General features: G+C 43.9%; 1 protein-coding gene across 1 annotated transcript; it reads left to right on the top strand.

The window, feature by feature from the left end:
- Positions 1-388: 388 nt before the first annotated feature.
- LOC128251603 (uncharacterized) lies at positions 389-27606 on the top strand. Its single transcript, XM_052982726.1, is given in 19 exon segments — positions 389-663; positions 10474-10738; positions 11178-11347; positions 11401-13070; positions 14701-16925; positions 17340-17928; positions 22043-22303; positions 22427-22617; positions 22683-22824; positions 22826-23129; positions 23190-23412; positions 23678-23769; positions 23834-24495; positions 24554-24705; positions 24776-24843; positions 24905-25047; positions 25111-25232; positions 25296-25643; positions 25708-27606. Coding segments are annotated over 18 exon segments (7698 nt in total). The 5' UTR covers positions 389-663; positions 10474-10622; the 3' UTR covers positions 25928-27606.

Here is a 27606-nt window from a genome sequence, read left to right as displayed (position 1 = left end):
TCATTATTTCCTAGCGCCTTTTATACAGTGGAATTGTTTACTAAAAACCCGTTATTTATTGATGGCTTAATATTTACATTAAATGTGTTGGTGTTAAAATTAAGAAAAAGAAAACTTATTGGTTAAATTTACAAAATCAATTAAAAATTTTAAAAAGAGTTGAAAATCTATTCAATACTTTAAATTGAAAAACAATTTTTAAGAATATGTTAGGTCAATTTAATAAACTATGATTTTAAATTTTGTAAAAGTTATAGTTGGTAATGCTGCCGATCGCTTCCACTGTGCGGCCGAGCAGCTGAGCAGACCGAATATTCGAATGCGGCGGTCGCAAGCAGCAGCAGCAGCAACAACAACCACATAGCGCACAGGGCCGGTTGTTGGAGTGATCTTCATTTGGCAATTACATTTGGCCGTGTTCGGAGGTGTCCGCGGATAAAAAGCGCCAAAAAAGAAAAACAAACGTGAACGTCGCTACGTGAATTAGTTATCAGTGGGATAACCACGATTCGGGCGGAATTAAAACCGATCCAGTGCGTCGCAGTTCGGAGTGCTCGTAGTAACGGTAAAAAGGTGAAAAATCAGCCAAGGGCGAGGTTTCGTACCCACACTCCGTGGGCAAGGTCAGCTCCAAAGGCCCCATACGAACCATAACGATCCATAGTACGTACATCAGGCCTCATTAGGCTCTGCTTTTATATTCGATTAACCCAGTTGTGTGAAAGTTCTTTGGACTTATAAATACGAATGCATGGATGTGCAGTTCGTCGCGGTCTCATGTTCCAATTGGAACGATCTTTCGTGCCGAATTGCGGCTCATTTCGCATATACGTACATATTTTTGGGCCAATTTCTCGCCCCAATGAGATGTGGGCTTAAAGTGCACTACCAAAAAAACACAAAAAAAAAAAAAAAAAAAACAAAAAAACAAACAAAAAAAGACGGCAAAAGAAAAGGTTAATAATTCGTGCCAATAATGCTCTCCAAATTTTGCTCGCATCTCTTGTTGGAAGTGTGTTTCGAGATCAGGAGTTTTTTTCGGCTTTTCGAAGGGGTTTTTTTTGCTTTTAGGGGGAGTGGAAGTGGGCGATGGATGGGACACTGGCTCGAAAACGGAATCGGAATCAGACTGCGCGCCGACGACCCATATTTCGATTTCATTTCATTTACAAAAATAAAAATAAAATCTGAAAAAAAAAATAAAACAGAAACAGAAACAGACAAATCGAAAATAAAAAGAGGAAAAATGTGAAAAAGCAGCTTTGGCCGCGCAGACGGAACGCCGCGATACTTAAGTGCGGGCAAATAAGTAAAAGATATGCCATAAAAAGACAGCATAAGTGTATTTTGAAGATACTTTTTCGTGTTGTGTTTTTCTTGCCCTCCCCTTTGTGTTGTGTTTTGTTTTGTTTTGTTTTTATTTTGAACTTTTATTGCTATTGCTATTGGTATTGTTATTGTTATTGTTGGTGTTGACTGCTGCCGACGGTTAATGTTAACTTGTTTAGTGTGGGCAGCACAGTTGGTAGTTGGTTGTTGGTAGTTGGTAGCTGGCTTTGTTGTTTCCATATTATATTGTTACCCCGGCCTTAACGGTAAAGGACACTTGGTATTCATATGTAAATGGCCCGTCTGCCACTCAATTGAATTGTGTAAAGATGCCTTTTACCCACTGTCACTTCTCTGCAGCTCCGTGCCTCCTCCCCCCCTCCCTCGCAAAAAAAAAAAAAAAAAAAAAAAAAAAACGATCTGCAGCTGCACCTTTATCGGGACAACTCGATCTAGGAACTGGCAATGGGACAATCCCGAGACGTCTCGCGGATATTTTTAACTCAGGCGCGACTTAATTCCTTCTGCATTTGCAGTGTCCGCAGCTTATTTAATGTCTACAAATAATCCAAATTGGGGCTTAGCCTCAGTTGTGAAAAGAGCGAGCGAGAGGGGTGCGCAGTGGGAGAGGGACGCAGATGAGGATGGGGGTGGGGATGGGGATGGTCAGCGCCGGCACTTGTGCATTCGATCTTTAGAGCTCTGAGGCAAGATCAATTCGCTACTAGCACTAAAACCACCATTTATTACACTCATTATCATTCCATCTCAAATTAAGTATTTTAAATCAATTTTCTTTCAAAAATTAGTTTTAGTTGAAAGGTATAATACTGTATAATAATAATTATGCCTAAATTGTTTCCTGTTCTGAACCCTTGATATTCTTCATTTCCAAATACATTTGAATTGGCTATTGCCATTTTTACAAGAATGGGTACAGTCCTTAGGTTTATAGCTAGCTTAAACTCATTTATAAACATTAATTTTAATTATTAAAAAACACTTTTTTTGAGATTTACGCTTTAAAAATATCCAAAGAAAAGAGTTACAAATAAAAAAAATTACATTCCATTACATTAACAAAAGTACATTTTTCCATTTTCTAAAGGTTGTTTAACAATATCAACTTTCTTTCCAAACATCTTAACCTAGATAAGAGTTTAAATTTTAATTGTTGAACACATTTTCGCCATAAATCTCTCTACTTGACTCCTTTTTATTTAGAGTGTAGGTTGCACTTTTGCAAGACTGCGTCTGCCAAAGTTCGGGCAACAACGGTGAATAGAGGATGAGGCAGAATGCCGCGGGGGATGCGTCGGTAAATTGGGGAATGAAGTGCCATTTGCTCAGTGGGACAAGTTGTGGCCAAATAATGACTATATTAAATAACAGTTAGCAAACATTATTGCATTGGCCGAAGGCTGTGTAGCATAGATCTGGCCAAAAGGCATAGGAACGGGCACGGGCACTGAAACCCGCCTCAAAATGCTGGAGAAGATGCAGCCAGTCTTTGGACATTTGAACGCTGTTGGAAATGGCAGTAATGTGACCATTTAAGACCTCTTTCTGATGTCTTATGGAGTGAAAACGTCCTGCTGTGTGAAAACAAATTATAGGCATGTAATGTTGCATGTTACGTCGCGACTCTCGAGCATCAATGGGGCAAGGCGAGTAGAGGGGAGGAGGAGGAGATCCGGGGATCTGGAGGAGTTCTGGGGAGCCGGGCCAGCTAAGCTCAGTCAGTGCTGCAACACTCAAAAGTTAGCCCGGTCGGGCCAGTTGGGGATTTTGACTTGACGCTGGCTTTATGCTGATGCTGATGCTGATGCTGGCTTTCAGACCCAGACCCCCAGACTCTTTTGGGCCCAGACTCATTGGATGTGTTTCTCCGTTTGTCTGCTGGTTGCCTGGTTTGTTTGCTGGCCCGTTTGAGAGTGTGTGCTGGCTGGCTGGTTGGCTGAATGGCTGGCTGGCTGCTCTAATGCTCTCTAACTGCTTATCAGATTTGTGAGGATTGCGCAAAAACGATTTCTGTTTTCCTTCTCACCCCGCCAGCTCTTGCTCCTCCCGATTTTCCTTCTAAGACCTCCATATACCCTTTGTCCAAGCTGGGCTTTCTTGAGATTTGGTCCCATTTGTGTCCTCGAAACTTAATCTTAATGGGTCGTAGAACTTTGAAATTAAACTGTATACTTTATTCTGTATTGCACATAGTTGGCAACATTTATTTTTGATAACTCAAAAACATACTAAGTTCTTTATTTGTTCTTTTCGTTTCTGGTTTCTATTTTATTTTGCAATCCCATATTCGTATTACTTTTGCAATCCCATATCCCATTAATACTTACCCAAGTCTGTTCAATTCGTAACAGCATACCAGCCTTAATAAACATATACGAGCTCAAACCTTTTGAGTTGTATCATCGAAAAAAGTATCAAATGTCAAATAAGCAGGTGTCGGCTAAATTAGTTAGTTTTTGTTTATTGGGAAACAGAATTTATTGGTTTACATTTTAACAGAAATGATAAGAAAGTGTTTGAAAAACGTTCATTGCTAGCTCCAGTTCAATCAATGAACTTCATCGTTTCGAATTGGATCACTAGAGTAAAGATTAAAATCGAAATAAATGATTAATATTAAGAACAGGTAAATTTTATTTAATCTACATTCCGATCTTGTCCAAAAGGTTGTGGCCCATTTATTCGCTTCATCTTAGATGTTGTATTTAGTTTATAACTTAGAACTGTGAAATAATAAAGCAGACTAGCCAATTTTTATAAAGGGCATCAGTGATTCGTTGGGCCTTAAATAACCTTTAGAGTAATATACTTATTTCTTGTTTTCTTTCTGTCTGTCTATTTTGGATTTTCAAACAACAAATGCGATTGCGACGCCGCATTTAAACGAGCACTGCCAGTCCGCAGTTTTCCCGCTCGCCGGTTGCTTTTGTTGGTGGCATTGCTGTTATTGGCAAGACAGATTCAGATTGAGCCCAGACTCGAAAATAAAGTAATGAAAAGCTAAGCCCAACAGCAGAGCTTCCATTGCCGGCCCCTCATGTGGGTCGCCTGTCCCGGTGGTGAACTTTTATTGCCTGGTCGGGAATTGCTAACTCCTTGCCCACATTCCCATCCTATCCCAGTTCCCAGTTCCCAGCCACATCCCGATCCTCCTTTGCCTCCTGGGCGAGGTGAGAAAGTGGCAAACTGTCGCTGGGGACAAGTGGTCCCTCCAAGCTCATACTCGTATATGTGCCTCAGCTCGGCCCATTACGGAACCCCATATATAACGACGTCGTCTCTGCCAAAAGAGTTCAGCGCTGAACGGCCACGCCCCTCAACCGGCTAAACTAACAGCTCCAGTGCGGCAACAACAACGACTTTAACTCCGGTGTCAGTCAGATTTATAGGGTGGACCTGATGGTTATTCTTGACCTTTTATGAATAATATTATTTTATGTTAAAATCATTATTGCTTTATTTAAACAAATTGTTAATGTTACAAAAAGGTGTCTTGTGTTCAAACACAAGAAAAATGATTTTTTAAAAATCGCTTGTATTTTTAGCCCATTAATACTTTATGAAATTAGATGGGTTATAAAAAATATAAATGATTGAGGATTTAAAAAAAGGATGGAAAGATTATATTAAAAACTTTTGTTTTTGTGTTTATCTTGCCAAATGCAATCACAAAATGTAATTTAGCCTAGGTTCAAAGAATTGAACACTGTCTGCTGATAATCAATATTTTTGTGGAATAACCTTATCGTTTTTTGTGGTTAAACCACCTCGTAAACGCCTTACCCCTTAGAAGAGTCTCGCTTTCACTTTACCAGATTGTTTTATATGGGCACCCATATAGCGTAATACATTATCAAAATCGGGGGACCACCCCAATGCTCACATGTTACCATTTACTGTTTCGGCTTCGGCCGCTGTCCGATGATGAATGCGGCAAGGCAATTTGAGTGATACTCACGACCTCGTCAGTAGTTAGCTGCGACCACGCCTCCACCGCCCAAAACGCTATCCAACTGCATCTCGGCATGCATTTAGCATTTGGGCGGCCGCCCCGGCAGCGAAAACTCGGAGCCCGGAACCCGAAAATTAGGAAACGACGACGATCGAACTTTGATGGGACTACACCTCCTCCTGCGGGCCGCTTTCCTCCGACCCTGGTGCATATATCAATGAGAAAACGGAGTTTACATAATTGAAATGCATCAAAAGCGCCTGAGAATAACTTTCATATCAGGCAGCTAATCAAGCATCCGGGAAAACGTGTGGGTTATGCAACTTGGCAAATGTATAGTTGGGGATTTAAATATCTAAAGCGAATACCTGTAGATCCCCTTTCATTTAAATGCTCATCTTTTCTGCAGAATTATCTGGGAAAACAAGATTTTCACGTCAGGTCTTAGTTTCTATTTGATTAGATAAGAAACTCTGGTGTGAAATTCTTAGGAATTTAAACGATTAAGTTGTGTCTTGCTAAAATTGTTAAGAATGGAATAATTCCAACTCTAAATAAATGTAAAAGCTAATACCATTTAGTTATTTACTTACACTCATTTTCAAAAAGACTGTCTAAAAAATAACGCAATAAGATATCATATCTTATTTACATAATGTTCAATAAAACATAACATTTATTAATAAAATTTAGCCTCAATTAAAAAATAAAATTATTTTTCGTATTTTAAATACACAAAACTTCAACTGACTTTAGGGTTTCTTGTATCAACACACATTTTTTTTGACTCACAAGTGATTAAGTTCAGAAAACACTTCAACTTAGTCACTGTTGATAAAGATAAAGATAAAGAACCCTTCAGTGAACCACACTTTATGAAAGTGATTTTCCCGTTTTCGCCGAATCTGATCTGCGGTTGATTGCCGGAGAGTTATCACCAAAATCGATGTAACAATCAATGGCCAGAGATTTTCGGCCCATGTTGCTGTTCAACTTTGACTCTCGACTGGCACCGGGATCGGATTGGGAGTCGGAGTTGGAGTCGAAGTTGGAGTCGAAGTCGAAGTCGAAGTCGGGGTCTTCCTGCACTGCATCTGCAGTGCACTTTCATAACACAATTTATCGCTGTCTGCTGATACAAGGCAGCAGATACAAACTACAAAATACCGCTCATAAAAACTTAAATCGAGTTAAGTTCCGCTTCATTGTTCGGACTGGCCAAAAAGAAAAAAAAAAGGTTAAGAGAAACCAACAACAACGGGCAAACAAATTTAATATGTACTAATTGAATGTTGTGCAGCTCGAGCTAAAGCCCCCCAACCACAACTTTAACTTCAACTCCAACTCCCTCTCCATTTTTATTCCCATTCCCATTTGTATCTGCATCGCTTCTACATCGAGTCGGGTTCAGCCGGGTTGAACTTTAGGGTCACTCCGCCAGAAACTCGGCTCGTGAAAGTACGAAATCGAAAATCAAAAGTGAAATGTCGAACCCTGGCCCAGACAGTTTGGCTTTAGCTGACTAACCGACTGACTGACATAATTCAAGCCTGGCCAGCCAGATTTTGGGTTGTCCCTAAGTCGAATTCCGAATGCCGAATACCGAATGCCCAATGCCCAATGCATCTGGTATTACGCGCCTCGCCCCGATAGCCAATTTTTTTCTCCGCCTTTGCCTCGAGGTGTTGGTTACGAACTTGTGGTTTCTACGGGTAGTCGATGGGTTAGTCACTGAAGAAAACCCCCAAATAAAGCTTGGAACAACATTCTTCTTATAAGATTGTGCAAATATTGAAATACAAAATCAAAATTAAAACATTTTAAATAATATAAATAATACTTATCATCCGACATTTGATAAGATAATAAAGTGTTCATTTTAACCATATTCAGCACGAATTCAAATTCAAAGAAAAGTGAATACGATCCTCTCTTTTGAAAACAGTTAATAAAATTTAATTGATAAAGTTTGCTGACAAAGTTTGTAAGAAGAAAACTTAATAGTTCTATATAAGATTTAGTGAATTTTAAACTAGAACTATTTACTTCTCAGTGTAAACAGTACAATATTTGAACTGCCTAAACATTCCCTAACTATGTTTAGAATACGAATGTGGGGGTATCGGGTATCCCGCAGTCTTATTCTAATGTAGATGAAAACATTAGCTCACTCCGAGCCAAACCGAGCTGAACTTGAACCGAAAGATACGATTTCAAGCTCACACTGGCGAAGCTCCAACATTAATGTGGGGCTACGACTGGGAGAATCGTTTGATTTGCAATGCAAAAGAGACTGGCAAGGTCTGTGGGCCACGCCACTCTTGATTTCACTTCAAGTCCAAGTTCAGGTGAGCGATGGATATGAAAGGTGCGCTGTTGTCGCCTGCGGCTCGGGATCGGGATCGGGAATAGCTTCCTCCTCCCTTGTGGTATTGAAAGGGATCTGCAAGTTGCGCTCCTCCTAATCCCATCACGCACCTCGAGTGCTGGAGGTGTTGCTGATATGCCGTTGAAAAGCTCTGCAGATTAATCAAAAAGTCCATAACAAAGAAGTTTTGCATGCCGGCGGTGGATGTGGAGATGTGGCGATGTGGCCATGTGGGATGTGCAGCAGGGGGCATCATCTGGCACGGATCACGGATCCCGCTGTCACGTGTCAGTCAAAACGACTCTGGCGGAGGGCAGGCCTATGAAATAGTTACGAAAAAGAGCGAAAAAATAGGTGTTACCCGGGGGGCGAAGTGCTGGCTTAATTGTTATTATTGTTCGGAGATGGAAGCCAAGAGATGGGACCGCTTCTGCAGCTGACAGCGAAATGTTCGCAACATGTCAAAACTTTTATGGTTTTTTAATGGTTCTCCATATAGAATCGGTCAGAGTGTGATTTTAATTGAATTTTTGTTTATTTATGACTGGCGGCAAACTATTTATAATGTATCTTCACTCTCAAATGGGTTTATTTATTTCGTTTTTTTTTGTTGTTCTTGTATTTGTTAGTGAAATGGTGGGGTTCTTACATCTTGTTTATCTCTGACTTCTGATTGCTGACGCTGGTTTTGCCTTGTCGCCAGATCTGATACTGATATCTGTACGGGGTTTATCTGGTCAGGTATTCCATGGACAAACACTCAAAAAACTTGTATATTTATCAAGAAGCTGGCGTACAGCAAAAAGAATTCACAATAAACTTACGGATTTCTCGAGGACAGTTATGTGCTAAAGTTGTTTTGGATGTTTTTAGCTCTCGCCAAGCAGATAAGTTAAATCAGCTGCTCGCAGTTAGATCTCATTATTCCGGCGACCTTGAGGCGCTTCTAATTACGCGATACAGATGCGATACAGATGCATCTGTATCTGTATCTTGTGCTTTGACAAGTGCAAGTCCAGCTGCTGATAAGCGGGCTTTGGCCAGCCAGTCGGAGCTGGCCGGGTATTTATAGACCAGGCCGCAACGATCTGTGCATCTGCATTCCTGAGTGATTACGCTGCGAAAGATACATTTGTATCCGATGGACTAACACCCCAGAAATCTCGGCTAAAAAATGCCTTACACAAAATTCTATGTACACACGAGCACGGACACCCGTATGTACATATATACCCACAGGGTACAGAAAGTTTCATAATTATTGGATGAGTAAGAGTTGAAATAATAAACACATTTCTGTCTCTGACAGCTTTTTAAATACATTTGCTTATGGCTTCCATTTCATTCTATTGTAGAGGTTCGATCGGTGAAGCAGCAATTCTGAATGAGTAGGAAATCGTTTAGGTCCCAGTCTTATGATTTTGTTCCGCACTGTCTCTACACGACACTGCAATTGTTTCGCCATGAGCATCTTTCACTCAAAGTATCTTCGGTGTTCTGTGCCTGCTGGTGGAAAAGATATTTTTGGTTTGCTGGCGGAATGATTTTTTGGGGACAAATGTGTGACTCCCAACCAGCGTGATATTTACACCTCGTAAAGTGTTAGCTTTTGGCACTGTTTTTTTTTAGTTGTTCATTAATTTTATTAATTTAGATTGTTTTCTGATGTTTTCACTCATGCTTACACTTTTAAATGACTGCGTATTTTTATCTTGTCTGTATGACTTTGTCCCTGTTTTAATTTGTAAGTTTGTTCATTAGTATTCTATCTAGTATCATACCTAACATAAAACAGCTGCTAATTCCCTTTTAGTGATAATCTAACATATTTTCTAACCAAATCCTTTTATTTTACATATTTATAACCCTCCCAAACGAAGCTATTTACGCTTTGGCGTTTTTTTTTGAAACATTTAACGTCAATTAGGAATATTTTCTGACTAAAACCGTTTGTTTAAAATTTTAAAGATAACAGAGAAGCTCATGCAAATCTCTCCTTAAACATTGTTCAGCCGATGGTAAACTCTTGCAGGCGATTTTTGTGGCCCGAGCAAAAAAGTGGAGACGTCTCCGGCTTGTGCAACATGCTCTGCTGTTTGTTCAACATCAATTAAGATTATAGGAAAGCCACTTGTTCAGTAAAAACAACAGCAGCCAGGCAAAGAAAAAGTCTTCCACTGAAACAAAAGCGTGGCCAACTCGGGTAACCAATCCCCGAAAGACAATGGACACGCCACTGGATGCAACAAAAACGGGGGAAACCAACTAAACATATTTAATGACAGCCAACGGATAGTGCCAGTGCCAGTGCCAGTGCCAGTGGCGGTGGCGGTGGCGGTGGGCGGAAAAGGGGGGCGTGGTGGCATGGGTGTGGGTAAGGGAAGGGGCATGTCATGGTCATGGCTTGGCTGGCAGCTCTGTGCTAAAAATTCGCATGCGTAACACCCGAGTGTTCCGCTGGTGGAAATCGAAAGGTGGCAAATCTCTGTGAGGCCAAAATGGTGATTATCTGCCAGTCGGTTCGGGGCTTTTCAATGTTTTGATAGACACCGTAGATAATTAAAAAATAACTTCAAAAACTAATTGTATTAATTATGTGATAGAAACAGAAACACAGTTAAAACATGTTTAAAGATTTATAAGAAGTTAATGAGTTCAAAAAGTTTATATGAAATATTTTTAAAAAAATATATTTTGTTTATTTTTGATGTTTTTATTAAACTTTTCTGGACTTCAATTTATGATCTCCAGAGTTTTTAAATTCATAATTTAATTTAAATTATAATATTGTATCTTACTGTAGCCTCGATCGCATTGGGAATGAAATATGCGCTGCACCAGACCAAAATAGATCGGCGGTGTGCTTTAATTCTGAGGCACTGAACTTTACCGCAAATACACTCGACCGAATCGGTATTGGCAACAGCTATTATATCCCAAAAATCAGAAAAAATGCCGGAGGCACGTCAGGGGTGCATTACATATGATATGCCTTCTCGAGCAAAATATGAAGGTCTCCCGACGAAGGCTTTCTTCGTGGGCACTGAGAATGGAAACACTTGGAGAAGGTATAGAATTGAAACAATGTCCAAGCATGCTAATCTGCGTAAAAGTTCGAAGTTCAGTGCTTGTGGCATGCTTTTGGGCGAACATTTGCCATATCCTATAAGCGAATTAACCATGTGGGGTATATTAGTCGTTTGCATCAAGAACACATTCCTAAGCTTACTTAGTTGATTTTTTTACTGACTTTCGTTAAAGTTTGCATGATTATTAGGTGGTAAACTTAACTTGTTTTTTTTCCTTTCCCCGCACGTTGTTAGCTTTTGTTTTATTTACTCCTTAAGTTATCTTTCAAGTGTTAGAGCATGTATGCTTTTGCTTATCAACATTTGTAAAATTAAGCCAAGGCTTAATATAACTAAGGCAGTAACAGTATGTTTGTGATTGTTTTCTAACAACTTAAATAATATTTACAAGCCATATATTTATATTATTGCTTTACAGAGAGAACAGTGATCTTGAAAGAATCTCTAAGTCACCCCAACACGTAGAAGTAGACCAATCGGTCAAGAGAAGGATCAAGAACAGTCGCCTTATCTCCTGTTGCTGCATGCGCCACTCCACGCGGACAGTCGACAGCGAAGCCATCCAGCTCGAAGGCGAGGCAATCGTTGGTAAGATCTGGGATATATGTTTCGAAACGAGTGCATTCACTACCTCCCAATAGGCGATCAGCAGGTGCCAGAGCACCATCCACCACGGAAGCTGTCCAGCTCACTGCCAACCACACCGCAATTGGGCCAACGGGTGGTGCGAGGACGTGGCTACAAGAAGCTCTCATGGAATGAGGAGCTGCCGCACCGGCAGCCAGGCGAATCATCAATGATCGCCCAGGGCCAGGAGGCCAGGGCCAAATCGCCGCTCACCTATCAGCAGCTCACCCACAACCACAACAACAATAATAATAATAATAATAATAATATCAACAACAACAACGATGAGGAGTACGATCCCATTGCTAAATACTTTGCCAACACGCAGCATCGAAAGCTATCTCCTGGCATCGCTGCGAAAAGCTCACGGATTCTCTGCGAGAATTGCTGTGGGGAGAGGCAGCAACAAGTTGGCAGCTCTATGGACCGCCAAAAGCAACAGCAGCAGCAACGGCAGCAACGGCAGCAACATCAGCAACATTATCAGCAGCACCAGCAGCAGCAGCAGCAGCAGCAGCAGAAGCAACAGCTGCCATTTGGGGACTACGATTCAGTGTCCGATTTGTCGTCGTTTCGCTTTGTCTTCGATGGGGAGGAAGTCGATTCCACGAGGCGCGTATTAGTCGATGCTCATTATGAGGATGCCGCTGACGACGACGATGACGTTGCGCGGCCGCCGGTTATAGAAATAGAAAAGCGGCAGCCAAATACATCAACAACGAAAACGGAAAAATCAACAGAGGCGGTAGCAACAACAACAGGAGCAGTGGGAGTCGCGTCATCGCCAGTGTTGTCCCTGTCATCTGAAATCAGCGACGAGTCACCAGCAATTTGTTGTTATACAATTGACAAAAAACTGTCACAGCAGCAGCATCTACAACAGCAATCGCAACAAGCGCAGCAGCAACTTCTCATCCAGCAGCCGAAGCAGAAGCACCATCAGCCACAGCAGCAGCAAAATCAGCAGCAGCAACATCTGCAACACTACAATTCCTGTGCCACCGTTAGCTATCGAAGCTATCGTCATCCGCCACCAGTTCCTCCAAAACCGCGTGCCTGTGCGGATTCTTCAGTATCCGATGAGCCAGCTCTGAAGACTCGCCGTTTGGTTTGCCAGCAACACCAGCCACCTGCCATCGCCTCGCACTATCCGCCTCGAGTTTATCCCGCGAACAGCTGTTGCATCCCCAAGGACTATCATCCGAATGCCTTCGAGGCGAACTTCAGCAACAACATCAACTACAATTGCCGTTTCGGATCGAGTGGGGACTGCACTTGGGGATTGCTGAGGGGGCCGCGATCCCTATGCTACGATCGACATGGACGCCTCACCTTCGACTCGGACCCGGAAGTGCTGACAGAAAAGAGCAACGGAGTGCTCAAGTCGCTCAGTGAATCGCGTTTGCAAGTACAATATCACGGAGAGCCCAAATTTCCGTACGATCCGTACACCGACTTGTCGCGTGTGACCGCCAATGTTATAAACGAAGAAAGAAGCGACCGGGATAGTTCGTTTTCTCTACCGCTGCAGCACAATCGTGGCTGCAATGCACTGGCCCAAGTGAATACCATAAACCAAACGAATAAAAGCCATCTAACACAAGCTAAGCGAAATAACATTCATCTGCCCTGCCATTGCGATTTCCATGTGGATGCCCCCTTCGAAGTTAACAAGGAGAACGGGGTAAGTTTTTAGAGAAAAAATACGATGAGTTAGAATTTAGAGACACAAAAAAGTAAAGACAAGAAAGATAGAATTAGGTCAACATGTCATCAGATCAAATGTGATAAAATAGGCAGGCACAGCGTAATAAAATAAATATTTTCATAATCCCAAAAACCATAGATAGTATAGCACCCAAAATGGAATATCAGAGAAAGAGAAAATCAACCTTAGGCAGATATAGATAAATGTATATTTGTACTTACCGAATCTCGATGGCCGCCATTCATCACCGAACTGTCAGGGAGTGCAATTTTCAGCCATAAACCTTTTGTTTTCATCGATTTTATTGATCCCATATATCATATAGTTACTCGTATGTTTGTTTTCCATTCAATGGGCAAGAAAAGATCTCTCGGAGATTGTAGTTGGGGCCAGAGAATAGGAATAAGTACGGTTGGATGGATGGGCACCACCTGAACGGCACGTTTCGTTGCTCAATTGGAGAGATCAGGAGAATGTGGGATTTTCGCCTTTGATTTGTGTTGGCTGCGAGAAATCTGCTCAGCAGAGATCTCTATGCTAGTATTGCTCTACTTTTGTGTTATTTGTATGATTCTTTTAATGCGTGCACTGGGAGAAAAGGGTTCGAAAGTTTCTAAGAAATTAATTTGGTTTGAGAAAGGGTTGTTAAAGAAAATTCACAGGTTGTTAATCCTTTCCTGTCTAAAAAACATTTCTTTTAAATAAGTAAACCTCGGTTTACTATTTAACAATATTAGGGTGGCCTTTAAAAATTAAATAAGTATTCCAAAGTTCTTTAGAAAATAAAATATTTATTAAGGCATAATGCAGCTCATCAGATAAACTATAAAAGATTCTTTAAGTACTAAGTATGTTTGCATAGTTGATACCAATTCAATGATTTGTCACAACTTAACCATTTTTATGGCAGTGTATTGTAAGTTGGCCTGCTCGCTCATTCATTCCCAGTCATAGCCAAAGATCTCTTGTATTTTCTGTATATTCCACCTACATACATATATATATATATGTATTTGGATTTAAATACGTACTGTTATATATGCGGCTGAGATCTGTTGTTTATACTAAAAATATCACTGTGTGCGTATGTATACACGAATCGGCTTTATATATAGAGCACCGTTGGCTTGCTTTACATTGTGTTCTCTCTGACACCTCCTCTCCTCCTTGGATTGGTTGGTATATGTGTCAATGTGCAGTGACTATAATGACGCTGGGAACGATGAGGCGCCTAATATAATCATGTTGGCCGGGTTCCGGAAATTGGAATACATAATGCTCATGCTCATTTCAATTAGCATTTCGTATATCCCCAACGATCCTGCGGGAAAGCGAAAGCTGGTTGGTTCCCCTCTTGATATTACACATACGCCGTGTGGACGTTGACTCAATGTTTGCTGCCATTTCAGTGTATCGAATTGAATTGCCAGCGATTTGTTTGTTTTTATTTTGTGAGCGGGATGGGCTGGTTCACAAGTACACCCACATCTAGTCCATAAAAAGACATGGGCTTCGAGGCGGGGGGGCAGAATAATGGGAATCTGCCGATGAATAAGAATTGTTTAACTTGAATTATCCGTTCCGATCATGCCCATCTCACTTTTAGCACACAATGGAGAAACGACGTAATACCCTGGACCGCTTTCAGCGCCTCGGTTTCGGGCGTAAATCATCGCCAGCGGCCGCCGCCTCCGCCTCCACATCCACGTCCACATCCTCTTCTTCGCCATCCACTTCCGGTCCGGAGAAGCAGCGCAAGACGTCGGATCGTTCGGAGCGCCTGCGCGAGCTGACGGAACTTTTGCGGGGCGGTGGCGGTGGCAGCAGTTCGCGCGCCTCCTCCACGCCCACTCCGCCACCGCCACCTCCGCCGCCGGTGCCACCGCCCCGCAAACCCCGCACCTCGCAGCCACTGGAGCGCCAGGACACGGGCGCCAGTCAAACGTCGGAGTCCGAGGCGGGCAGCATTCACCTGCGGGGGCCCAGCGAAGAAGCCACCACACGTCACAGCGGCGGAGGTGGTGGTGGTGGCGGCACCATCAGCACCGCTGCCCGTCTGTTTGCCTCCCTTCGACCAAACACGAGTCTCTCCAACCTGGAGGCCTTCATGTTGAGCAACCGCGAGAAGTCCAAGTCCCCGCCCCCACCTGCGCAGCAGAATCAGAATCAGAATCAGCATCAGCATCTGAATCTTCGACCTGCGGGCAGCAGATGCGTAGATGCGTCGTCGGCCACTGGCAGTGCCAGTTTCGAGAGCACGGCGCTAGCATCACGGTCAGACTCACGCAGCGCACACAAATCGGCCCCATTTCGATCGGTCTCGTTCTCGCAGATCGACTGCAAGTCCACGCTGAGCGCTCTGCGGGATCGGCTGAAGCGTGACAAGGCCATCGAGGCGCCCAGCCCCAGTCCCACGCCCTCCAAGGACGATTTGGACCTCCACCCAGATCCCGGCTGGGTGCGCATTCCCCTGAAAAAGGCCGAGCTGAGCATCAACCTGAATTACGGGCAGGAGAAGTCGCTGGACCACGACGCCATCCAGGAGGAGGACATCTTCAGCAACGAGCTGGCGGCCAGTGGCAGCTCGGGCATCCTCTTCCCGGTGGCCACCGCCAGCAGTGTGATAGCCGCTCACGCCACCATGGAATCGCTAACGGACACCATTCAATCGGAGACCGACTGTCTGATCAAGGAGGAGGAGCAGCCGCAATTACCACCGGCACTGGAGATTACACCGCCCACCTCATCTGTCAGTGGCAGTGCCCCCAATCTGGCCTCCCTAATGGAGGAGCAGCTGCCACTGGAGGCACCGCCGGACAACTTCCTGCAAACAGCCACCACCTGCGAGATCCCAGTGCCGGTCTATGAGTGTGCCGCCCAGGAATGGCTGGAGACTCCGGCCCAGGAATGGGTGGAGGTGGCGCCCGAGGAGTTTGGCATTGTGCCGGAGACCATACAGCCACCCATTCCGCATGCAGCCTGCAAAATCTCCCAAACGCCTTCCACTCTGACCACAGCTGTGAGGAGTGACCTGGTGCCCACCATTTCCGTGAGTCGATCTTCGGAGGAGGGTGACGAACTGGCCAAGATCGAGGATGTGCCGCAAGTGGAGGTGGCCACTACGGCCAGGAATCCGCCAATAGAGCAGCACTGCAAGCAGTATAGCCACGATGATCTAGATTTGACCAATGTGGATCTGAGGAGCTCCCTGGAGGCCATAGCTACTCCTCGACACAGTACGGATGAGCGGCAGCGAAGGCACCTGGATAAAACCACCAAAAGGAAAGGAATGTACATAGACAATGCGGATTGGCAAGCTCCCACGGAGGCACCGAATCGTGGCCTAGCACTGGACATCAGTGTGGCCAATATGAATGCCATTAAACCCGAATCCCCAGATGCCAGCGCCTCCGGTGCATCGCAGATGTACATCAGTAGCCCCCAGAGCTCTTATTCCTTCGAATTGAATACCCCCGAGCTGGAGAAGGGTTCGCCGTCGTGGGGCAGCGGAGGACTGGGACGCGACAAGGCCCAGCTGCTGAGCAACTTCAGCTGCCACAGCAGCGAGGAGAAGGACGACGTCTCCAGTCGGAGCTTGAGCTTCCTACGCACCGATTCCACCTCGGACAACGAGTGCGATCGGGCGGCCAGAGAGCGGGAAAGGGAGCGGATCACCTCAAGTCCCACGCCCAGCAGCGGCGACTACGATTACAAGCGCTTCTCTAAGCGCCCGCTCAGGGGTCCCTACGGCCAAATGCTGGAAGCGGAGATGAAGAAACCCAACCGGATGCACTTCGAGGAGATCCTCGAGGAGCTGCGAGAGACGGACAGGTGAGCACCATAAACTTACTAAGAATTTTAATCATTTATTTTAAAATTTTATAAGTTTTTGAACGTTTTACAAATCTACTTTTTTCTATATAATCACGCATTCATTATTCTTTAGATAATATTAAATTAAATTGATATACTACTAGATATTTTTGTTTTATTTCGCTTTTCTGAAATAGCTTTTAAAATTAAGCAATACCACATTTAATTTATGGATATAAAATACAAAAAACCCATTTTAAAATCAATAGTTTCCACATTAACTCATATGTTTTAATATTAAATCATTTTATTTCATTTTATAAATTTATATATAATTTATTCATGTGAAATCTTAAATGCGCTAGCAAGATGTTAGTTTGTTTCATTTATTTTTTTAATGTAAATGATTAACGCACGACTCTTTGATTTCAGCTTACACCTGCGTGGATCTGCTCCTGGTGGAGCAGTTGGTGGATCAGGTGGTCCCTCCCGCAATTTGCCGCAATACTCCAACTCGATGCGGGTGCGGAAGTCGAGCACCTATCTGCCGGTGCCTTCTCATGCTCGTGCGGCTTCCACGCCCTCGCAGCTGGAACACGGCAGCAAGGCCATTTCCGCGGCCACCGCCCAGATTTCCGTGTCCGCAAAGAATCTAAGCGAGGCGGAATTGGATGACCAGGTGCACCATATGAAGCGCGCTGCCTCCGAAGCTCCTGCCCCCAAATCGCACCACAGTAAGCGCAGCCAGTCGATGAGCACGGAACGTCCAACTCACCATCACCATGGTCACAGTCACGGCCACAGTCACAGTCACACCCATCACCATGCCGCCAAGCGAAGCTTGGATGCTGGGTCTAGTGATAAGGCTTCCAAGCCGACTTCATCAGCTGGAGGTTCTCCAGGATCAGGATCAGGAGGAGGCGCCAAGGGAGGCCTGAAACCAACGCCTGCTTTGTTGGCTGAGCTGCTAAAGGGTTCCAGCGAGAACATGATCTCCGAGCAGCGAAAGAAGACGATAGCGGTAAGTCTAGTTTTATGAAATTAGTTTAAAATATTTAAAGTATTAACATTTGGAAAAAAAAAACTTCTTACAACAAATTTGCAACTGTTTGATGTGCAAGCTAAAAAGAATTTAAAATCCAATCACAAACTTTAAATTTAATCTTAACTGTGCCTAAAAAAAACGAGCTCTGAAGTATGCTACGATACATTGTCTTTAAGCGGGGTTTCAAAACAGTGATTTTTTTCAACTGTTCTCCCAAATGTTTTCCAGTTCCAGCTGAGAGCGCATTTTCTGCGGCTGCGATCGTTAGCTTTCCTTTCTTTCCCTTGTTGTTCTTGTTTTCCCCCTTTTTTTCTAGCTGATTGTTGTATACACCCTAACATATACACACGCCAACTTTCTCACGGTTTTTGTTTTGCTTACTAAGTAGAAGTGCATGTTGCGGGTGTGGGCAGCGCTGCCCCTGCCGGCAGCGGCAGAGACGCCATGTGAATTCCGAGGCGCATGCTCCAATCGAAAAGAAAGACAACGGTGCGCATTGGAAATGTGTGTTAGTGTGCTAGTCCCGTTCACTTCCATTCGTTTCGCAAAGGTCCCTTCGTTCCATTCCAATCCGTTAAAGGCACAGTGGTTGCAGGGTACTATTTATACACCGCCAGCAAACGGTGTTTGCTCGATTACTGATCCTTGGTAGGTGTAGTTGGGGGATTCTGTATAAGAATGAATGAAATATGAATTTGTACTTACTACTATTGTGTTAATCATTTTGTAAGATAAGTTTCTGCTTTCTCCTTAATTGGCAAACAAATTTGTTTTTTTCTTAGCCAATTCCTTGTACTTTGTTGACTTCCTTGTTCTTGGGTATTGATTGAAATAATGATGAACCTGCCATATTTTGTATTTTCATTTACTTGGTAAAAAACTCATTTTATTTCATTTTAATGGATAGCCCTTAAATTGGTTAGGGGAAAATACAATTCAATTGTTGTTACCATTTTGTAGTTTCCATGACTTCTTATATTTAGGGACGATTGATATCCCCGGCACAAGATTTAACCCTTTCCCTGACTAGTTCAATGTTTCCCTTTCGGACACTTGTCGCATGCAAATCGAATGGAAAAGCCACAATCTCCGGCCCTTTCTCTTTCTCTTTTCCTTTTCCCGCTCTCTTAGTGCGGCGCATGGCATTCCAACGGATAAAAACAGCTGAGAAACGCACTACACAAAGTTTTGAGTATGTTTACGATCTGCTTTTGGTTCACATGGATAATTGATGTTTTGCCACTAAACAGATAAACCCAAAATCTAAAATTTACTGTATATCTACTAGTATGAGTGTGCTTTGTTTTAATCATGACGCTCTCCGGCTCTCTGCCCTCTCTCTACCTCTCTTTACTTAGAGTGGGTTGCGGGTGCTTTTTAGAGTGGGAGTGGGAGTGGGGGTGGCAGGGTGGTTTTTTCAGTGCTGTTGGAATATGAAAAATGGAAATTAAGTGTGTATATGGCACAATGGAATGTGTTCGCTGAGTCTAGTGGCGGAATCGCATGTTCCTGTTGTAGCCTCTGGATTTTGGGATGTGCCACTGTGGCCGCTCTCCCGCGCAGCAGCAGCAGTAGTCGCAGCAGCAGCAGTAGCCGCAGCAGCAGACGCAGCAGCGTTTGCGACTGAGCAGCGAAAAGCTAAAAGAGACCACTGTGCGCGTTTCAATTCTTATTTGCTTTTCCTACGACCATTGTGTGGCGGAATTGTTCATGTTTCGTTCGCTCGTTCGTTTGTTATTTATTTTTTGTGGAGCGGGGAATTCGTAACGGCGTGTAAAAGCAACAAACAACATACAAAAAATAACTAAAACCAATCGTAAATTGCCAACAAAAACGAAACCAATATAGAAAAATAATCTATCGCTGGAGTATTTGTGCGTGTGTGTGTGTGTGTATTCTGCATAGGTGGGATGCATGGTTATGTGCGTGGGAAAATGTCTCAAAAGGCGGAGAAGAAAATCACTTTTCATTTTATTCAAATTAAATTTTTCTTCTCATCTCGATGTATGTGTGTGTGTATGAATATGTGTACCTGAGTGCACAAGGCCAACCTCTTGTTGCGCCGCGTTACGCCAATAATATACATAGAGTGCAAATATAAACTCTCAACTTAACCGAAACAAGTGCGAGTGAGATGGCAGGCTGAAGAGGAGAGGAGAGAGCAAATCAATTACCTGTCAGCCCTCCGCCATGTGTTTGTGTGTGTGTCTATGGTTGTGAAATGTAAAATGGGATTGTGTGGCTTTTGCAGGCTGCACTGCTCTAGCCTTCACATACACCCACTTACGTATAACGGTAACTGCAACGGCTATCTAAACTGCGCACAAATGTATGCTGCAAATATGGCCACATAACTAACTGTGCAACAAGCTCACCACCCTCACACGAACGCACACATTTGTAAGGTCACAAGTGTGTGCGTGATAACATGTTGCTTGCCTGGCTTTTGTTGTTGGCCTTATCGGGCAATTAAAAACGCAACAGCAACACAGCTGAACACCAGTTAGCCGTGATTCAATGCGAAAACAAGAAAACAGAACCACAACTGGTTTTGTTTTTGTCGTAAATGTATTTTTATTGCACCCCAACCCACGCTTGTTCCCTTTGTTTTTCCTTTGCGCCTTATTGGCCTTCAGTCAGCAAAGCCAAACAACAACATGGTCAGTGTCATTATCAAATCACACACAGACACAGCCACGCACACAAATACGTGCAATGCAGGCGGAGGATGATTCGCTTAGGGTGGGGGGTCCTCAAGGCTGTCCCTGTGAGTGAGTGAGTGACTCGTGACTCTCAGTCGTTACTTACACTCGCAAAAAGGATCTAATTATTTTTAAAATGTTCTTTCACTTCAAATAAGAGTAGAAAATCTTTTAAAAAGTATGTATATATTGTTAAACCAACAAACTACACATGTTTACTGAAATATGACCAAATCCTTTTTTCGCAACTAGTTCTTAACATTCAATTTTGAGATTATTAAACACTAAGCTTCCGTCCATATAACCAATTTTCATGAAGACGAATTATTTTGTTAATTACTGTTCTTATCAAGAAAAGGTTTCAAAATTATATAATTTTTTTAATGAGTCATAATTTTTAATTGTCTTTGCTGGCAATTTCAAAAACTTTGCAAAGAATCTGTAGATTTTTTATAGAGCAACATCTCGCTGTAATTTTGTTTTCATTTGAGTGTATGTGCAGGGCATGTGGAACGTGGGCAAGTGGTTCTCCCACATGCCGACTACGCAGGCTGTTCTTCAAGTGAATGTGAGTGCGTGTGTTTGAATTGTGGACGTGCAACATCCTAGGCCAGCTGCAATTTGCTTCTTGCCAGTCGCTTGTTGCACTTTCAGTCTATTCGGATGTTTTAACTAGACCAGACGTGTGCTTTTGTCCTAAACAACAATACAGAATGCATCATCGGTGCTACAGAGTTTCGAAGGCGTTGAAGCAGTGAAATAAAAAGTTTCTCGAACAAGTGGCAAAGTAAAAGAAAGAAAACGCGTTAACACACATTCCGAGCATGTCGCACAATCGCGAGAATCTGCGGCTCAGCCTGTTGGACCTGCAGGCCACCCTGACGGCGCCCTCCCAAACCGTTGCCGCCGCCCTGCTCCCCCAAGCACCTGCCCACCTGCAACAGTTGCCGAGTGGCAGCAGCAACATCAGTGCTGGCAGCAACATCAGCGGCAACAGCAGCAGCAGCAACACCCACTCGCACAGCAGCAGCAACATCAGCGGCAATAGCAGCAGCATCAACAGCAGTGTCTCGCAGGCGGTTTCGATGGCCACCACAACGGTGGCGCGGCTCAGCAAGGCGGGATTCGGGGCGGCTGCCGGTTCAGGGGGCGGGGCTGGGAGTGGCTATCAGAACGATAAGTGCGACAGGCTGAAGAAAATGACTTCGATCACCTGCTCCGACTCGGAGGATGACTCCGAGCGGCGGGCGCAGTTCGAGATTAGTAGTAAATGGAATCTAGGCGGCTATGAAGGTGTAAGTCTGGTCAAAATTATCGCCTTACTAACTCCAAAGTGTGCGAAGGAAAAATCCCTAATAATTGCCTTCTTACACTCTCTTTTTTTTTAGGACACACGCACCTATGTGGTGCAGGAGATCTACCGCAACGAGCAGTCCTACGTGGAGTCCCTGCAGACCGTGGTCGTCAAGTATTTGAAGGTGCTCAAAGCCCCTGAGCATGCTGGCATGATAGACACACGCACCGTGGATGAGATCTTTTTCATGGTACCCGACATCCTCGAGATACACGAGAAGTTCTTGGGCGACCTGAAGAACCGCTTGGACGACTGGGATGTGCAGCAGAAAGTGGGCGATGCATTCATGGACACGGTAATGTCATCTTAATAAACTAATTAATTGAAATAAACTAATTATGTGTGTAAAGGAATTTAAAGTCACTTACAATCTCAGTATAAAATTAATATCCTCTAATATCGGTATTCGACCTGTCAGTTCTCAAAACTAGAGGTTCTAGAGGTCTACACATCCTTCGTGAACAACTGCAATCGGGCCAAGAATGCCATTCGCTCCATGAAGCACCAACGACCCTCCTTTTCCAAGTTCCTTGAGTCGACAGCTCGAGAGCACAAGGGCAAGCTTACGCTGGACAATCTACTCATCAAGCCGGTGCAGAAGTTTCCCAAGTGAGTTTTAATCAAATTTTCAATTAAAGAGTTCCTTGACAATAAAGTTTTCTTATCATCCCCAGCTACGAGCTGCTGTTCCAGCGATTAATAAAACACACTGATCACGATCATCCAGACACAAAGCACTTGCAGGACGTGCTTAAGCTGGTGCACGATATTCTGGTCCACATTAATTGCAAGGAGCGCGAGATCATGGAGAACGGTACAGCGGGAAGCCACGCTCCGCGAACTGGAGGGCGTCATCGAGGGAATCACCGATCTTATAGCCCCCGAAAGGCAGTTCCTGCTCTTCGACCTGGTCTCCATGCCATCGGGCCAAGGGGCGCGCAAGGATCGTGGCTTCTTCCTGTTCAACGATCTGCTCGTCCTTACGAGCATCAAGAAACGAAGCGGCACCATCCGCAAGCCCAACAGCAGCATCTGTCCGGGCACTGTGGCCACCACTCTGGACACCAACAAGTACAAGTTCCTCACCAAGATCTCGCTGGACTGCCTGGAAATTGTCAAATGTGAGTGTATAGCTCTTCTGAATTTAAGATCTACATTGATTTTTGTTTTCTGAACCGTAGCCAAAGACGAGAACATCAAGCGTATTGTTAGCGAAATCGAGACTTTGGCCGATGACTGCAATAAGCTGCAGCAAATCACCGACGTAACCGCCACCCTGAAGTACCCGCACCAGTATCTGGAGGATGTTATCCGCGATCTTCATCGCGAAGTTCAGCGTCAGCTCTCCGAGCGCCAGACAAATGACACTCAGCTAAATATGCTTGAGCTGACAGTCAGTTCACCGTAAGTGGAACCTAATGTTATCATATAGAGGAGTTATCATAATTGACATTAAGCTAAGATCAAAATTATAATGGCTAAAAAGTTAGAAAGTTTGTACACTATAACTACCATAGTATTCGATTTTAAGCTTAAATTATATCAATTTTGGGGGTAATCTTACATTGGAACTAATGTATTTTTCGAAATTCAACAATCGAAATTGCAGAACAGAAAAAATTTATACATTTATACTAGTCTCTTACCCATACATACCTTATTATTTAAGGAATGGCAACCAGAAGCTGACAGTGGTCTTTAGCAAGACGGAGAAGCGTACGCAGTGGGAGGAGAGCTTCAACGAGGCCAAGCAGAAACTGGGTGAGTCTTCTGAGACTCCTTAAAACTCTTTGAACGTGTAATTGTTATATGTTTCGTCCAATAGCTGCCACCCTGGAGCGACATCCCATACCGGAGTTCCTCACCTCAATACCCATCCGCAAGACTCGAGCTGGCCTCCAGTTCACCTGTGCGGCAGCCACGCTGAGTGACAACCGGGATGTTTGGGTTTGCAACAGCGACGGCTATGTGGGTCAGGTGTGCATCATGTCGCTGCATCCGGAACCGAATGTCACCAGCTGCAATGGTGTCTGCAATGCCCGCATCCTGTGCGTGGCCTCCGTGCCGGCGTACAGCTCGGCGGCGTCCAGTCGGAACAGCAGCGGCGAACAGCCAACAGGTGCAGGTGGTGGCCAGGAGGAGAAGGACAGGCGGGGCACTCCCCAGAGCTACACACAGCAGTTGCGTGACTACCGCAAGAGCATATCGCCCAGCTTCCAGAGTGCCTCCACCTCGGCAACGGCTACGCCCGAAAAGAAGAAGCTGACGCCCACGCCCACGCCCACGCCAGTTGCAAGTGGTGATCCTGCGGATGCGGCGGCCACGGGCAGCAGTGATACTCAGCTGGAGCTGAACCTAAGCTCCAGCGACGACGAAACGGATGCCGCCGCCGCCTCGCTGAACGTCGCCGGAAGCACTAGTGCAGGATCTGGTGCAACTCTGGCGGATCGTGTACCTAGTCCAGCGCCCTCATATCATGGGCATCAGGTGAGCTTTACTTACCAACTGCGCTTGAGCACTTGTGACTTACTTCCTTTTGCCGCAGGACTCCAATCCCGAGGAGGGCGAGAGCAATCAATCAACCATGTGGATTGGCACTGAAGACGGCTGCATCCACGTCTACAATAGCACTGACAATATTCGCATTAAGAAGAATCGTATCAAGATCGAACACCATTCAGCCGTCTATTCCATTTTGTAAGCACTAACAAATGTTATTTTTCTTAAATCTTAATATATATATATAAATTTGAATTTTTGAACTTAGGTACCTGGACAATCGTGTGTTTGTATCATTAGCAAATGGTGATATCTGTGTTTACCTGAGAGATGGTGGTAAGTGAGAATTGTTTTAAAACAACTCCTCAATACAAATCATTATTGGTTTATCTTTTAGCCACCTCCTGGAATACTTGCTCATCGCATTGCCTGTCCATTGGCACGGTCACCAGTCCGGTGAACAAGCTCTTAAACGTCAACGGTCGACTTTGGTGTTCCATTCAGGGAATTATCAAAGTGCTGGATGTGGAGACTTTGACGGTAAGAAATTTATATTTTAAATAACTACAAAAGAGATACTTTAATCTGTCCCTTGTCGACCAGGTCATAAATCAAATACAGATTTCATCGGACTCGAAGCCAATCACAAATATGACAGTCTCAAACAATCATGTTTGGATATCCATACAGAACTCAGCACACATTAAATGTTTCCATTCCAATACGTGAGTATGAATTGTTTATATCCTGTATTCCTTTAAATATTCGTTGAGCTCCCTTACCCACAGCCACCAACTGGTTACCGAGGTAAATCTCGCCCCCGCCGTAAACAAGATGCTCTCCAATTGCGATGAGATCATCCGGCAGCACAAGGCCGCCTGTCTGCGGGTCACCTCGCTGCTGTGCTGCAAGGATCTCATCTGGATAGGCACTAGTGCGGGCGTTCTGCTGACCATCCCGGCGCAGGGTTACGAGAAGGGTGCCATTAACATAGTGCCGACAGGCATTCCCCATGGCCACACCGGCCACGTGCGGTTCCTGACCTTTGTGGAAACTACGGGACTCGAGGGAACTGCACCAAATGCCGGAGGGCGGGACACAGGAGGCTCCACCAGCGATGAGTATACCAAACAGGGGTGAGTGAGATGCTTAGAACTTCTAGAGAATGGTAAAGTTAACTAACTCCATTGGTTACAACAGCTCCATCAAGCATTCAAAGTCCAAGTCCGAGACGAACAACACCCTGATCATCTCCGGTGGCGATGGCTACGAGGATTTCCGCAACTCCGGAGCCAACTCGCTGAGCGAGATCGCTGGCCGCGAGGACAGCACCAACCATCTATTGATATGGCAAATTTGAAGCAGAAGGCGTAAAAACCGCTGGAGGCTCCTGCTCTCGCGCTGGAAGAACAACAACTGAGATCGCCTCAGTGGATGTCCGAGGCCAGCGTTCGAGTGGAGGCAACAGCGGTTTTTATGGGCCGAGCATTAGTGTTAATCGAGATCCCCCGAGATCTGCAGCAGCTGCTAAGCTGGAAATTAGTAGGATTAGCTGACGGACCTAACGGACTGAGGGACGAACCGGACGGATGTACAGTTGAATTTGGATTGCTCGCAGATTGACTTGTGAATATTCAACGTTTGGCATTTTATGTATTTTGCGAGTCTTTTCTAGTGCCAAACAAAAAACACAAATACAAAACACACACGACTCCTGCGCCAAAGCGATTTGGGAAACACTTTCAATGTACATACAGATCGCACCGCTGGAGGAGGACAGCTCGATTCCGCGGCAAAGTACCACAGATAGATATTTTTGTATTGCTTAGCAGGCAGACTAATTGTAAATGTAAACCATATTCAAGAGTTAAGAGTTCAAGTCTAAGTTTGTTTGAATTGAATACAGGTCTAACATAAAAATCATACAGATATACCGACTTACCCAGTGTACGAGTTTATCCATCTGAGGTTCGATCCCCGCCCCGCAATCCAAGCGCATTAATCGAATTTATAATCTACAATCCACTCAAGGGTCATGTCACTTATGTTCGCGTGTGGCTCCAACAATGAGTACGCATGCCCAGGATAGGCTTGTAAAAATCGTAGTCTAAGCATCTCCCTATTTTTATTGTATACATACGCGCGTAATATATACATATACATATATATTAATTACTATAACGATAACTGATTAAATGGCGTTTATAAAGTTTATTGTAAAACCTATTTCATGCAAGAGAATTGAATATGAAAATTGCAAATTTTAACATAAATACGAGTGATATTCAAGTTTTTGCTAAAGTTTTTTGGGCATGTACAAAACGTTAAACCTACACTAAACACTCACACACCCCTCCCCCGAACACCATCTACTTAAAAATACATATATTTTTTCTAATTGAATACTATTTGTAAGTTGTGCGCACCGGAAATGAAGCAACTCAAGCGACCCATCAATTGGCGGTCGCCGTCTCAAGCTCGATCGTCTGTCTAAGGTAGCAAATTGTAATAATTTAAGTATGAATATTTATATGTTATAGTCTTGTTGGTTATTAACATTAATCATTGTTCAGTGCAGTATTTCAAGTGTATGCTAAGCTCTTTGACCACCTACCATCTACCACCACCCTAAGCCACTAAACCACACAACACCGAACCACCGAAAGCGGTTTCATCTGTTATTTGGGTGGACAACGCATCCTATGAAATGTATGAAATGCATTTTCTCATATTCAGTGAACATCTGACAATTGTTATCCTACCTCTACGAATACCAAGGTGTTAAATATATACTTATATACATTATGCTCGAGGTGTTGCTCTCACCCGACATAGAATGATCCGAAAATGGGTTAGGAGTGGAGGCCGGAGCAAAAACAGGAGCACAAGCTGGCGCAAAACTCCCTAAACGAGCTGTAATAATAGAATCTAAAACAATAATTCCCCCCTTTGCCAAGCTGCATTGTAAGGTTCAATAATAAATTGTAAATGTGTTAAAGAAATAAATATATATATATACTTATATGGAGGCGTAAGCATGTATTATGATTATGTTTGTATCATCTACTATATTAAATGGAATCTCTAAGCCCAACTAAA

Source organism: Drosophila gunungcola, chromosome 3R (genome assembly GCF_025200985.1).
Source record: "Drosophila gunungcola strain Sukarami chromosome 3R, Dgunungcola_SK_2, whole genome shotgun sequence".
Lineage (NCBI taxonomy): Eukaryota > Metazoa > Arthropoda > Insecta > Diptera > Drosophilidae > Drosophila > Drosophila gunungcola.
Note: the sequence above shows the minus strand (reverse complement) of the source record. Positions and strands in the feature narration are given on the sequence as shown.